Source organism: Engystomops pustulosus, chromosome 1 (assembly GCF_040894005.1).
Source record: "Engystomops pustulosus chromosome 1, aEngPut4.maternal, whole genome shotgun sequence".
NCBI classification, from domain to species: Eukaryota; Metazoa; Chordata; class Amphibia; order Anura; family Leptodactylidae; genus Engystomops; species Engystomops pustulosus.
Window position 1 is genome coordinate 121,665,932 of NC_092411.1, and position 14,505 is coordinate 121,680,436.

Sequence of the window (14,505 nt, forward strand, 5' to 3'; positions counted from 1 at the left end):
AACCTTATTTTGGGGAACGCACATCTTTTATTATTCACATTTGGTATTCATACTATTATTGCCAATTTTGGGGAAAATTACTTATTTTTCTCCTCCACTTATTTTTAAAGAAGTGAATCTCTGCTGTTTCCTCTTTTTTTTTTTTTTTTTTTTTTTTTGTACTTTGTACTGTCATGCTTGGTCCACATTAGATCTACATTTGTATTTGCCATGACTGCAGGAAAAGTTTTTTGACCTGCTTGTTGACTTTAAGTTTCTTTAAAGGGGTTGGCCACTCTTGTAAATAAATAGCCCATGTGCTTTTACTGCCTTAATAATAATTCCTTAATGCTCACCAATTGATTCATCATCCCTGATGCTTCCATTATTGCTGTGTGCAGACTCTCTGTGCACTCTGTATGATGTTTGTTGTGTGAACACTGATAAATAGGAGGGACCTGCAGCAGGAGATTATGACTCCTCCTTCTGCTGCCCCACCTGTGTATGTCACACTGGAGGCTACTGGATGGACTCATGGAGTGAGAAACAGGAAGTTGTGTATATCCAAAGTGCAGCATGAGGATAACAGGGAAAGGCTGAAGCTCTCACAGGAGGCAAAGGTAGATTTATTGAATAGTGGCCAACTCCTTTAAGTTTAGTCACTGGACAGAGGCCACAACCTTGATGATAAATTTTCCCTTTTTGTATCCACCACAATTTTCCTTTGCTGAGACTTCCCATTAAAAATATACCCAACACTTTTTTTTTTTCCATGCATGCCTTATGTCATTTTTCACCTAGTGTGGGGAGGTAGGTGACAACATTTTATGTACAATCCTGCTGTGTTTGTACTTCAAATGCCACATATTTTTGATGTAGTCGATAGGGATAGTTGCTTAGGGTTTGACTTCTAAGACTCCAAGCAATTGAGAAAAAAGAGGAAAGACCCCAGAAGTGTCCCAACTTTCTCCTAACAACCAGCGGACCAACCCCTAGTGGTCAGAAACCTACATTGTAGAGCGGTAGAAGTGTGTTTTTTTTTTTTTTTTTTAGTAAATGATGGGCTTCATTGACTTGTAAGAATTATGGATTCCCCTATTTATGTCTCAGTACAATAAAGATGCATTCCATTTTGAGTAGAAAAATAAAATGTGTTTTGTTTCTTTTTAAATACAGAATGACGGTATAGCAATTTTCAACTATTTTAGGTTAGTAGATCTAGATTGCATTGAATATACTAGCCTTCAATCCTTAAGTCCCAGCAAACTGATCGTGGAGAGCTGAAACTGTAGATCAGGGATCCAAAGCTCATGTTTGTGTGCGGCTGCAGTCACTCTCTGCGTTTGTTGAGGTGTACTTGTTCTTTATTTGTCCAAGTATTAGTAGTTCCTATACTGTCTATGGCTCCTTCTTTTCTTTAGTTAGCTGTTCTTTTTATGTAATATTTAGTATTTGTGTAAGCTCTGACTGACGCATCAATGTAGAAGTGACCTGCCTCTACCTAATAAAACATCAGCAGAAGATATTCAAACTGTCATAGCTTTTTCTCCCAAGTAACAGCTGCATAACTTGAGGAGCTAAGAAATGGAGGGTTTCAGATTTCTTTCCACCAACCGGTTTCCTGTTATTCAATGAAGGAGCCAGGAAAATAATGAAACCTTAAACAGACTAACAGTCTGCTTTAGTGTACTGGATCATAACTACATGATGCTGTTATCCGTTTAGTCAGATCCTTTATGTTCTGATTTGAAATCTCCCCTAGACATAACCCACTATGTCTGGAAAGGCACAGGAAGGTCATGGACTATGTTATATTATGTATGCCACCAGATACATGTGGGCTCCACACAAAACAATGTTTCTTTTACATGGGTGTTTGCAATTCTTGTTAAATTCTTGTTACGTAAGGCAAATATGGCAGTGTAGAAAGAGGAAAATCTATGCAGAGACATGTTTTGTTTGGCTTTGGATTCCTCAAGTCTCTAGTACTAGAAAACATTTCTCATAAACATTACCTGTTTGTCAAGAAGGGGTTAAAGATTGTGAAGTAAGGGGATAAAAAATTATCTTTATTGTGTAAACATGGGCAACCCCCTTTAACCCCTTGCTGCGGGTACATGGAGAGGTCTCACGGGCTGAGCCCTCTCCATAGCCGGTAAGTCTTTGCTGTATATCGCAGCAAAGACTTACTGGTAACATCCGCACATCCCTGCAAGCACCGATCGCATTGATATACTGTATATACTCAAGTATAAGCCAAGGCCCCTAATTTTACCATTAAAAAAACTATCTTTTTTGCTGAAAAACTAAGCTTATACTCGAGTATATATAATAAACTGTAAAAATAAAAAAAAAACACATTCGGTATCGGCGCGTCCAAAAATGCCCGTTCTATCAAAATATAATGGCTGTTTTTCACTGCATTCAACCCCGTAGCGGAAAATGGCACTTATTTGCCATTTTTAAAAATATAAAAAATCAATAAAAAGTGATCAAAAGGTCGTACAATACTAAAAATGTTAACATTGAAAACTTAATTATAAGTTGCAAAAAAAAGATGCCACCCACAGCTCAGTACACCGAAGTATAAAAAACTCTTGAATGACTGATTTGAATTTACCTATAAATGGCTTTATCCATGCTTTTTTGTTTCCTTTTCTTTTAAAACTCCAGGGTTCTCCAGCCTCACATTTTGTAAAGGCCTATGGCTGTGTAAACCTGACTCCCTGCCTCATAGAGACTTATGCTGTAAGGTCCGAAATGGTTGAAACACAGCTGTACTGGTCTCGCATATCACAAGTTATGACAGTGATAAAACTCTAAAGAATGTATAAAATTTTACACAACATTTTAGAAAATGGCAATATGCTTTTAATAGAATCTCTAATTTTCTTCAGTATGTGGAGCACTTATTTCTTATTTAGAGCCTTGATAACATTTAATACTTTGAATAGAAATGTTTTGCCCTGTGCTCTAAGGGTTTTGAAGAGTCCCCTGAGGCCTTTAAGCATGAAGTATGTATGAATGGAATGCTGTAAGAATAGAAAGGGACTGCCTGACAGAAAATAACAGTCTAAGAAGTTTTGTCAGTTAACTCCTTATTACACATTTTGCCTTGGGTTGTTCACTGTTTTTTCTGTTTTTTTTTTTTTCTGTTTTTTTATTAAAGATGACGGGATGGCATACTGTGGGGTTTTAATGGCTAGTTACTTCTGTAAACACATTCCATTGCTCTCCCCATCTCCTCTAACCCATTACCACCAAATAATGCTTTCTAATGTTTCTGCTTTTTTTTTTTTTTTTTTTTTTTATACAAATGACAAAAAAAGAGCATATAAATGAGATGACTTGCTATACTATATTCAGATGTGCCAAACCTATTATGCAAGTACAGCAAATGAGTAAGTTTTGGCACATCTGAATGGGCAGCTGCATGAATCTGAAATCTATGTCAGCTACCAGAGTAAAATATGATACAACCCTGAACTTGCACTTTACCACAAACTCTGGTAAGTTAAATAGCCTCTATTTCATGTCATAAAACTGGTGGCCTATATTTGCCCATTTGCTGCATAGCCAAAGATCCCATCCATAAATATATGGATAACAGTCAAATTACCCTGGAATTTGTGGGTGATGGTCAGGGCTGAGTAGTCGGAGTCGTGATAAAATGGAACTACTTTGACTCCACAAGTATATAATTTATTACGTTTCCTATAAATGTCTATGCTGTTCACCCATGGCCTAAATCCTTCCATCGCCAGAACACAGTGGATATAGAAAGTATTTAGACCACTTTTTCACTCTTTGTTTCATTGCAGCCAAATGGTAAGATCATAAAAGTTCTTTTGTTCATTAAAGGGGTTGTCCGAGTTTAAAAAAAAAAATTATATGTGGCCGGGAGCGGGCTGACTAAAACAATAAAGATGTACTTACCTCCCGGTGCCCTCCCGTATCCAGCGCTGCTGTCGCTCCGGTCCGGGCGCCATGTAAACAAACATGGCCGCCGGAGCAGCGCTGGACTCAGTTCCGGCCGGACCCGACAACCTTCCGGCCCCTATACACAATGCTGTGTATAGGGACGGATAGGCGTACCCGGCCACGGCCGGCCGGAAGCTGAGTACCGGAGGATACTGGATACCGGAGGGCACCGGAGGTAAGTACAGCTTTATTGTTTTAGTCACCCCCCTCCCGGCCACATATATATTTTTTTTTTTTTTAAACTCGGACAACCCCTTTAATGTACACTCTGCACCCTATCTTGACAGAAAAAAACTGAAATGTAGGTGTTTTTGCTAATTTATTAAACAAGAAAAACTGAAATATCACATTGTCATAAGTAGTCAGATCCTTTGCTGTGACACTTATATTTAACTCACATGCTGTCCATTTCTTTCTGATCCTTCTTGAGATGGTTCTACTCCTTCATTGGAGTCCATTGTTTAATTAAACACCATGAGGTCTAAGAAACTGCTAAAGGAGCTCAGAGACAGAATTGTGCCAAGGCACAGATCTGGTCAAGGTTAAAAAAAAGAATTTCTGCAGCACATGAAGTCACAGCAGCCTCCATGGACTTCAACTCCTCTCCATCCTCCATGGATCTCATGTAATCACATACATGGTGTACAGTTTGCTGTTCTTGGAAGTCTGAAGGACCTGCGATGTCACTGGTCACATGTCATGAATGTAACACAAGGCACTGTTACAAAAAATTGACACAATATTTCCCATCTGTACATAAAGCTTTATATGTCTGTAGTTTAATATTAGCAGTCAGTCCCTAAGTACAAGGAGGCAGACCAGTGATTTGAAGAGACACAGAGCTGTCAGTCACAATACTGTTCTGTGATTCACTGGCTCTTCTCCTCTCTCAGGAGTGTCAGCAAAATGGCTGTATTTAAGGTACAGTGCCCCACTGGCAGCTAATTTTAGGTGATATAGGAAGGGCTTGTAACCCTTTATCAGCAGACATTGTAAGTCAGGGGGGCAAAATCTGGTGACAGGTCCTCTTTAAATGGGAGAAGTTCAGGACGACCACAACTCTTTCTCAACCTGGCCGTCCATCCAAACTAAACAAGTGCGGGAGAAGAACCTTGGTGAGAGAGTTAAAGAAGAACCCCATGATCACTGTGGCTGAGCATCATCAATGCTGTAGGGAGATGGGAGAAAGTTCCACAAAATCAACTATCACTGCAGCCCTCCACCAGGTGGGGTTTTATGGCAGTCTGCTGATGGAAGCCTCTCATTAGCGCAAGACCTAGGAAAGCCTGCATATAGTTTGCAAAAAAACTTTTTGGGGATAATTCCATAAGACCCCTCATTGCTCAGTCAGACTAATGGAGCAGACAGCCGCACATGACCAACCTGCTCTATGGAGCTGGCGGAGATCGCTGATCGCAGCGGGGTACATGGGACCCCTCATTTTCTTGATCTGTGGGGGTCTCAGCACTGAGACCCCCACTGATCAGCAAGTTAGTGCTTATCCCGTGGATAGGGCCTAATTTTTGTTCATGGGAAAGCCCCTTTTAAAGGTACAATATACAGTACTATCACTATGGCCCCTAATCCTGACTAACTAATTCTTACTAATTACTAATTCTTTAGGGCAGTGATGGCAAACCTTTTAGAGACCAAGTGCCCAAACTTCAACAAAGACCCACTTATTTATCGCAAAGTGCCAACACAGAAATGTAATTTGTGATTTATACTCCCTTCTTTGTCACAGTTTTCATTGATACCAGCACCCTGAGGCACCAATATAGCAGAAAATAGTCCCAGGTAGAGCTGTCACTTTAAAATAGCTATGTGCACAGCAAGTCCTCGGCTGTCTGGGACTGCAGGAAGATACCTGGAGTCATCTCTGGTGATGGCCTGAGTGCCCACAGAAAGGGCTCTGAGTGCCACCTCTGGCACCAGTGCCATAGGTTAGCCATCACTGCTTTAGGGGATTGTTTTGCAGTTGTCGCCACATATATGATTAACAAGGTTACAGCATAAGATAACTCCTCTATTACATGTCACTTGCAGTGACAACAGATAATGTCAAAACTTTGGTGCAAAGTCCATGTCTACAGGACTCTCCTATAAATCTGAATATGTATTTTTACTTTTCATTAAATATACTCGAGTTTTCCTAAAACTAAGCCTAGTTTTCCAGCACAAAAATTGTGCTGAAAAAAACCTAACACTGTACTCTCCTTTCCAATGCTGGTCCTTTTCTTGCTTTGGGTGCTCCAGTGCCTCTTTGGGTCCCTGTGCTATGCTGGCGGTGCGCAAACAATGACGTAAGCAAGCGGCTGTCTGTGCTGGCTGTGGGTGGGGACCTGAAGAGGCAGCGGAGTATCCGAAGCAAGAAGACCTGTGGGGGACGCTGGAAAGGTGAGTACAGTGTTAAATTTTTTTTTTATTTTATTTTTTTAAATTTAAGGCTTGACATTCTCTGGGCAGGGGCTGGATGGCTTTATAATGGGGGGTGGGGTGAGCAGGCTATATACTGCAGGAGCTGGCAGTCTATATCGTGGCTGGAGGCTGTGACCAATGAACAGCGTACATATTGGCAATTTTAGTGCAAAGTGGAGACACTTTTGGATAGGTTTATTTGAATGGCAGGTTCCCTTCAAGTAATAACTTGTTTTGTTTTTTTTTTCCCTTTTCTTTTTGCCGTTACTTGTATAATGTTGTTGTTTGTTTTATTTTCCAGACTGCCAATGGATACATTCTCTTCTTTGACATTGTTCCTGTTGCCGAGGACAAGTATTTATACGAACCTGTATATCCAAAGTAAGTAGTGTTTTTTTTTTTTTTTGTTTTTTTTACCCTGCAAGCTTTTTAATGTTAACTCCTCTTGGACCACCCGCTGACTTTAGACATCAGCGGGCGCAGGTCCGGAGTCTACAGTGACGTCTTTAGCCTGTATGTCAGGCTTGTAGTGCATAATAAGTCTGTATACTATAATGGTAATTTTATTGATAATTTCTATTAAAGAGGACTTTTTTTTCCATTATTCTACTGATTCTGGCACATCTGGAATATATAGCTGAAGTAATAAATGTAGACATTTTCAGCCCTATATATCAGATGGGAAGTCTCTATTGTTAGCTGGGTAGTCCTGGAGTGAGAGAGACACTGGATACACCCATTTGACAAAAGAGTTTAGGTTGATGTATGTGGTAAAATGTAATTGCCCAAATGCTTCGATGGAAAACAAAGACCAGTACATACTTGTTCTTTGCACTGTCTGTCGCTGTAGCCATGGCAGTCCTCTAACCTCTGTTTGCTTGCTTATGGCACATGACTGTTGCAGTTACTGCTGCCCTTAGGGTGTGATGGCTCTATGGCATGTCACACTTTTTGCTATTCATTGATAAATGGTTGAGACTGCTGGAACCTGTAGTTCTGAATTAAGGATTGGTAGTGTTTGGCAGGGTTTTTTTTTTTGTCTAAACTAACATAGGAGCATTTTTTATTATTCTTTGCAAAACATGAATAACCCCTTCAGTTATCAACACAAGGTTTTTCCACTTCTGCTATTTACTTGGTAAAGAAATCCACTCCGGTTCCTGCATGACAACCTTGAACTTGAACCTTTAAATTTTACTGAAACGCCTCATAATTCTAGCTGAACTGCCTTATTTATGTGTAAGATTAATAAAACAGAACCTATTTGATTGCCAGTTGCTATATATGGTTTATCATTTGGGCTGATTGCTGACCCTGTGTAGCTTAATCCACTATTCAGCGTTCTTGAGCTGGACACTTACAATAGGTGATCACTACTCCAGTATACACGGTCTTGACATTTTCTACCTGCACGCTGTCCTGACTACGGCAAATAAAGGGGGAGGATTATGTTTGGGAAGAGGTGCATACCAAAAGCAGTTATAACCTAAGAATCCTGTAGTTCAGTGTATTGTGAGAATCTGTGCATTGCTGTGTAATTGGAATATTGACAGACCGAATCAAACAAAATGATACATTACCAATGTAAAACATGTTCCTTTTTACAAAATGCATGCATTTTCACATTTTTTTCCCCCTTTTTCTATGACCAGTTCTTGTTGACTAGTTATCGAGAAGTAGCAATCCTATTAACCTTGTTCCCAATAATTGCTGCTAATATAGGGCTGTGTACATGCAATACTGGCAGTCCTCGAGTTATATACAAGATGGGTTATGGGTTTATCAAAAATGATAAATAAATAAAAATTACTCATAGATCAAGGCACAGTGACTGCGGTAATCGTCTTGTATTTTTTCAATTAATTACCTCAACTTTTAAAAGTATGCTAATGAACCAGATGGACTCTAGGGGAGATACCAGAGCTCTCTTTAGTGATCTAGCTTCACAGGCTGTTTACCCTGTGCAGCACTGTATGCTGAAACCTCCTCTGCTGTGGGAGGGACGAAGCACTGCAGGAGCACGGTGAGACGGTTTAATAGTCTGTAAAGCCCCTCAGGCTCATTCGCTTTTAGAAGGAAAAGGCCATGGATAACAAATATAAGATCTATGAGTGAGGGTTTGTTCCCACAATCCGTTTTTCAGATGCAGTTTCTGATGTCCAAACCAGGAGTGCATTGAAAAAAAGAGTAGTAGTACCTGTCAATGATATGTTCTCATCCATTATGATACACAACTGCTTTTGATTTTGTAAACTGTATCTGGAAAACATGTGAAAGAACCCTAAGTGTCCCAGGTTTATCATTCTTGATTTTGATGGTAGATTTACACATCCACAGACTATCACAAATAGTCTAGATGGGGAAACGGCTTTGATAATTGCATTGCACGTAGAGAATCTACAGCAAAGGTTGAATGCCGCCCCAAGCGCAGGTTAGATGTTGAGTTACCTAAATATTCCATTTGTGCATGAGAAATATCGACCAAGCACACTTACATGCTGGTGTGTACCCTCTCTGGTAGGATCTGCTCTTCCTTTACAAAAAAAGGCTTCTAAAATTATGTAAATGAGACTGTGGGGCCCATGCTACTTAGGTGTTAATAAAGTTTTGAGCCCCTTAGGCTCATTTGCATGATACTTAAAGCCTTTTTTTTCTTAAAAACAAAGTCAAAGGAAGCTTAAACAAGAGTTGATCCTTCCTTAGGGGGCACACAGCAGTATGTCTGTGCGTTTGGTTTACAATCTTTGATCCTGGGGTTAGATGTCCTTTAATGGACCCTACATAGTATAATGCCCCCCCTGTGGCCAACCCTCCTGTGGACCATAAAATACCCCCTACTGCAAATCGCCAACATATAAGGACAACTCTTTAATTTTATCCTCCCTTTACAATTTGTCCCCCAGTTTTATTTACCCCCCCCCTTATACTTTTGATGCCCAAGATTTCTGTATTCCTACCCCCTCCCATCTCCCTCTCATATTGTGACCCCCTCTCAGCAACTAGTTCTTTTCCTCCTCTTCCCATTGTGGATCCTGTGTTCAATCGCCCTCATACTGTGGCCTGCTGTCCTCCCCCATCCTCCCTCATACTGTGGCCCCCTGTCTTCTTGTTGCTGGTATTTAAACAAACAAAACTTGTTACTTACCTTCCCTCATTCCCCTGCAGCAGTCCCACTCCCTCTTCTGTCAAGGATCTGAATGTGACTTTGAGGGGGCTAATACCTCCTCCTCCTGACCCCGATGTCTCCACAGCTCTGCAGTTGTAATGTACGAGATGTATGGGCAGTGAGGGGCAGCTCCAGGGCAATCTTCCAATCGCCCGGGACAGCGGTTGAAAACATGGACTGTCCCGCTGAATGCAAGAATGTTAGGTGCTGGGTGACAACATATATGCTTACATGTTAATTACTTGCTTTACTATTAATGTCATACTGCTCCTCAGCTAAAAAATGTTCCTCAAAATACCAACATGAGTACTTTTACTCTGCCAGAAGACAATCAAATGCGACCTCTGGAACATACGAAACCATTTGAATATTTAATTCTCTTTTATCTTTCATGAGTTATTTTGTGAATGTGTGCTTCCTCAGTTAGACTTTATAAGAGTGTATAGCAACAGTTAAAAACATTCTAACATGTTTTGCACAGCTCTCAGATTTGTCTGTGCATGTCAGATAGTTTCTTCTGTTCACTGTAATTGCACAAACATTTTATGTTTGCTGAATAGTCTACAACCGCTTTCTTCACATCCCAGCAGGAATCTTGTTGGACAGATTTAGTAGCATCATTTTTGTATGTCTAGGGTGCTGTGTGGTTTTGTTTTTTAAAGTCTTGCATGTGAGGTGCAACATATTACAGAGGTAAATAGTTTTTAAATTCATTTTTCTGAAGACCTGTCAACAGATTTTTTTTTTTCAGTGACCGGTTCCCAAAGAGCCCTCTTAACTAAATGCCAGCCTTCTTTTAGTTAAATATTGTTTCCCTCACCAAATCCTTGGTTAGCTTACCTGTCATACATTCAGATCCTCAGCGAGTCAGAGAGGGGATGTGTCTTCTCTTGTTTCTAATCCTCCCTGTGCCCCATTCAGCACTTTGTTATGTGACTAGAGTTATGTCATCTAAGGTCCTTAACCCACTAACACTTGCAAAATCTACCCCATGTATGTATCTGATCATATGAAATCACAGTATGCCTGCATGAACTTCTACTCCTCATCCACCATGTAGCATACTGCCTGTGTATGTGGTAGAACTAGAGGAATAGTTGTCTGGTGAATGACTGTGCTTTCTAATGCATAGGGCAATGTTTTGATCGAGTCCACCCTCGATAACTAGTATTGATTTTCTAGATGCTGCCACATTAGATAAAATGTTGTTATTAGTGCAGGGTAGCTGCTAATTCAACACTTCCCATTGACTTGAAGAACCCTGCAGAGACAAGATATGGAACAATTCATCTTCTAATACCTGCTTTATGATTTAAGAAGATAAGCTGCATAGATGTGCCTTGGTCACCTTGTCAGGTTTACATTAAATCCCATCCTGGATTCTGTAGCTAGGGGTTGCTCCAAAATAATTCTTTGTTTTTCTAAGGGCCTTCTGACGTACTTTCCATAGAACTGACAAGCCTGTCACACAAGTTCTACTTATACTCATTTCATAGTGGGGAAGGAATGACTTTCCTATTTGCTTGTGATATATTAGCAAACAACCTGACAGTGTTTCCTAGAACAACAGTATTGGTATATGAAGCCTCGGTGCTGCTGGTGCACTTCAGATAAGTAGAGCTGGAGCGCAGCTGCTGCTGATGTGGCAGTGCCGGCCGGCATTCCTCCCTGCCTCTGCTGGCAACACATATTTGTTGTTTAAAGGTCATAGCAATTCACACTGAAAGAGAGAGAGAGACTGAAAATGTGTTTGGTTTACGAGTATGAGAACTTTCCCATAGTTTTTTTTACAAAGCCTGTATATGTACTATGTTGCTTGTGAGTTTTATATCTACATTTAAAGTGTCCTGTTCCCTTTTCCTGTGCCTTTTGAGATGTGTTGAAATGTTGTTTATTTGTTGCAGAAATTTCTCAAAACTCTCAACAGTTTCATGGGATTGTTCCTGTAACTAATGTGGGTCTTAACCATCCCCATTCAGATCCATAGAACAGTTGCAGAGATTTCTGCAACAAACCTGTTGACAAGTGATTGAAGGGGTATTCCCACTTCGGAAAATGAATGTTATTGTTTGTATGATGAAAAATAATATAATTTTTCAGATTGCTTTACTGGTGTAGCCTGGTCTTAAATGGCACTTCTTCATATGTTTATGAAGAAAATTACTGTATTTACAGATGGTGCCATTGATCACTATTGTAAGGTTATTTAATCCCATGTTGAGGCTGAACCTAAAATTTGTCTGTAGCTTGGTGGAAACCAGAAATGTGGTGGAATAGTTGCATCACAGCTATCCTCTAATGGGATTTGTAGCCTAGCTTTAACTTAAAAATTAATGTGATTCTACTTGAAATGCCACTTTGTATAATAAAGTATATTTATATTTGTTTTGATTAATCTACATTCTATTTTAATCTTCTTTTTTTTCCCTTGGTAGAGGAAGTTCACATGTTAAGTCTATTCCTCATTACAAGGAGGAACAGTGTGCTCCAGCATTAAACTTGGAGACCAAGAAGGTTCTGGATCTGCAGGCCCCAATAACAAGGCATGTTTAAATGCTTACACAATATATTATTCAAACTATACAAAACATTGAGTTTATTTCTCTTTTTAACTACTTTTTAAACATCAGTGTATTTTATTTTCTGTTCTCTAGCATCCAGTCCATGGTGGATGACCTTCTTGTGGCAACAGAGGATTGCCTGCTTCATCTCATTCACTGGGAAGGCATGACAAATGGAAGGAAAGCTATCAACTTGGCTACCATTCCTTTTTCAGTTGACTTGCAGCCATCCAGAGGTACTATGACCCTTTAGATTTTTAAGACCTTTTTAAAGGAAAAAATGTAAAACCATAATACAGTAACTGCTACAGAAATATTGTCAATGTACATGGCATTGGCAAAGAACAAGGTTTCTCATCTGAAGTCAAGCCTCTCACTAGCCCCCTATTTTAAAGTGTATCTAAAATGTTTGATAACTACTTTACAGATTTTTGAATCCGAGGCAAAAATGAAAAAGGGCTTTGTCATTACGGGGTTAAAGAACTTAATTTTAAGAAATTATATAGCTAATTGGGTTGTCTATATTTTGGATATCTAACTTGTTGGAGGATTTATGTAGACAAGCGCCTATTTGCCTTCTTATTCTAATTTTAATAGGCAAAGTGTAGGAGGTGACAGATAAGCTTTGAGTGAGCACCAGAGCTAGGAGAGAAGAATTTAGTATAAAGCCGCCATCCTGCATAGGTGGGCGGGTTTTATGTACTAAATTGTAAGGTTTCGTAGTGTAGGTGCCCCCAGTGGCGTGACCTGAGAGCGGGGGTTCGTCACACAGTGGAAATGCTTTATCTCAACCAACGGAGTAGTTGTCTCAAAGGCATATCTTTGCCACTCTTGAATTGCAGCAGATTGAAAGACCAAACCTATTTAAGGAGAGTGAAGAGATGAGTAGGGGATTAGGGAGCATTTTCCTGTGATCACATATAGTATAGCATCTCTTATATTTGCCTGTTTACACTTGTTGCTTCAAGATTGTCATGGGTGGCGATGTTCATATTTTTTTTCTTTTGGCATAACTGGGAACCTTATTAAGTTCCCTACACAATGTTTTTACTTGTGTGGAGCATTTAGGATCTCGTGGATTCCCTTTAAAGGAAACCTTTGATGCGCTACTACATGAGTACATCACGACCCCCATTACTACATAAATACATCCAAAAATAATATATATTTTTTTTAACATGGAGAACAGAATCTGCCTCCCTTTAGATTTTGTGTTCTAGGAATAGACTGTCTTTGTTGTTCCTTAGTTCTAATTTCTGATGTTTGAAAATGATTAAAACATCTGGTATGGAGACAAGTCTGCCAGATGAAAGATGTCCGTGTTTGGGCAGCTTTCCAGCATATGCTGTATAAAGTTGCTATTTTTACCTGTTTGGTTTGTCAACATGTGAAAATGCAAGAAATCTGCAATGCCATATTTTACAAATAAGTTATTGTGGAGCATTGATAATGCACTACATACATTTTTTTGTAAATTTTTCCCTGTAAAATTCTGTTGCAAATGTGTGTATCTTTTTTTCCACACCATATGTTAATTGAAAAATTATGCTGTCAACCAGGCTGTCCCAAGCTGCCCACTGGAGCCCAGGGATGCCCACTTGACAGTAGCAAGTCTATTTGGTACATTGGGTATGGGAATAGTGTGAAAAGGAAAAGAAATTCCAAGTGCAGTGGAAAAGGGCTGCAAAATGTGAGATGAATGGCGGTGTAAAAGTCAACAAAGATGTATGAATTACAATAAGACTATGCAGGCAGTGTTCATTTTAACAGAGTTAGATGTGCTGTGTATCAGTATTCTATTTTCTCCCCAGCAGGTTCATTCTTAGATTTCGAAGGTGTCCACATCCGAGATATGGAGCACTGTCTAACTCTCGATGGGTTTGCTGTTGTTTTTAATGATGGGCGCATTGGATTTATTACACCTGTGTCGAGTAAAGCTGATGTAAGTGCCTTTTTAGGATCTGTACTCGTTACTTATGCCACAAAGAAAACTGTTAATACCATGGGTTTGGATAGTATTCAAATTGAGTGCTGCAGAAATTCTTTAGTAAACTTGGCAAGATCTGTGGCTTGCCGCAATTCTGTTTCTGAGCTACTTGGGCAGTTCCTTAGACCTTGTGATTCTCATGTGCTCTGATTTGCATGGTGAGCTATGAGGTCTTATATAGACAGGTGTGTGCCTTTGCTAATAAAGTCCAATCTGTTTAATTAAACACTGGACTCCAATGAATGAGTAGAACCATCTCAAGGAGGACCAGATGGAAATGGAGAGCATGTGAGTTAAATATGAGTGTCGCAGCAAAGGGTCTGAATACTTATGACCATGTGATATTTCAGTCCTCAGTACACCAATACAATATAAAGCCGGAAACATTTGGATTGAAGCTTCCCTCCTGGGTC

The 14,505-nt window shown here is 39.7% G+C and overlaps 1 protein-coding gene across 4 annotated transcripts in view; it reads left to right on the forward strand.

Moving 5' to 3' along the window:
- RIC1 (RIC1 homolog, RAB6A GEF complex partner 1) overlaps nucleotides 1–14,505 on the forward strand; it is a 74,517-nt gene that overhangs the window by 24,857 nt on the left and 35,155 nt on the right. For 2 of the 4 annotated variants that reach the window (XM_072152099.1, XM_072152083.1), the window contains exons 3-6: nucleotides 6,680–6,759; nucleotides 11,980–12,087; nucleotides 12,199–12,341; nucleotides 13,917–14,047. In XM_072152099.1, the coding sequence (XP_072008200.1) occupies nucleotides 6,680–6,759; nucleotides 11,980–12,087; nucleotides 12,199–12,341; nucleotides 13,917–14,047 (462 nt within the window). Of the gene's footprint in view, nucleotides 1–6,679; nucleotides 6,764–11,979; nucleotides 12,088–12,198; nucleotides 12,342–13,916; nucleotides 14,048–14,505 lie in introns of all 4 variants that reach the window. The other 2 variants (XM_072152107.1, XM_072152091.1) reach the window with 2 other exon arrangements.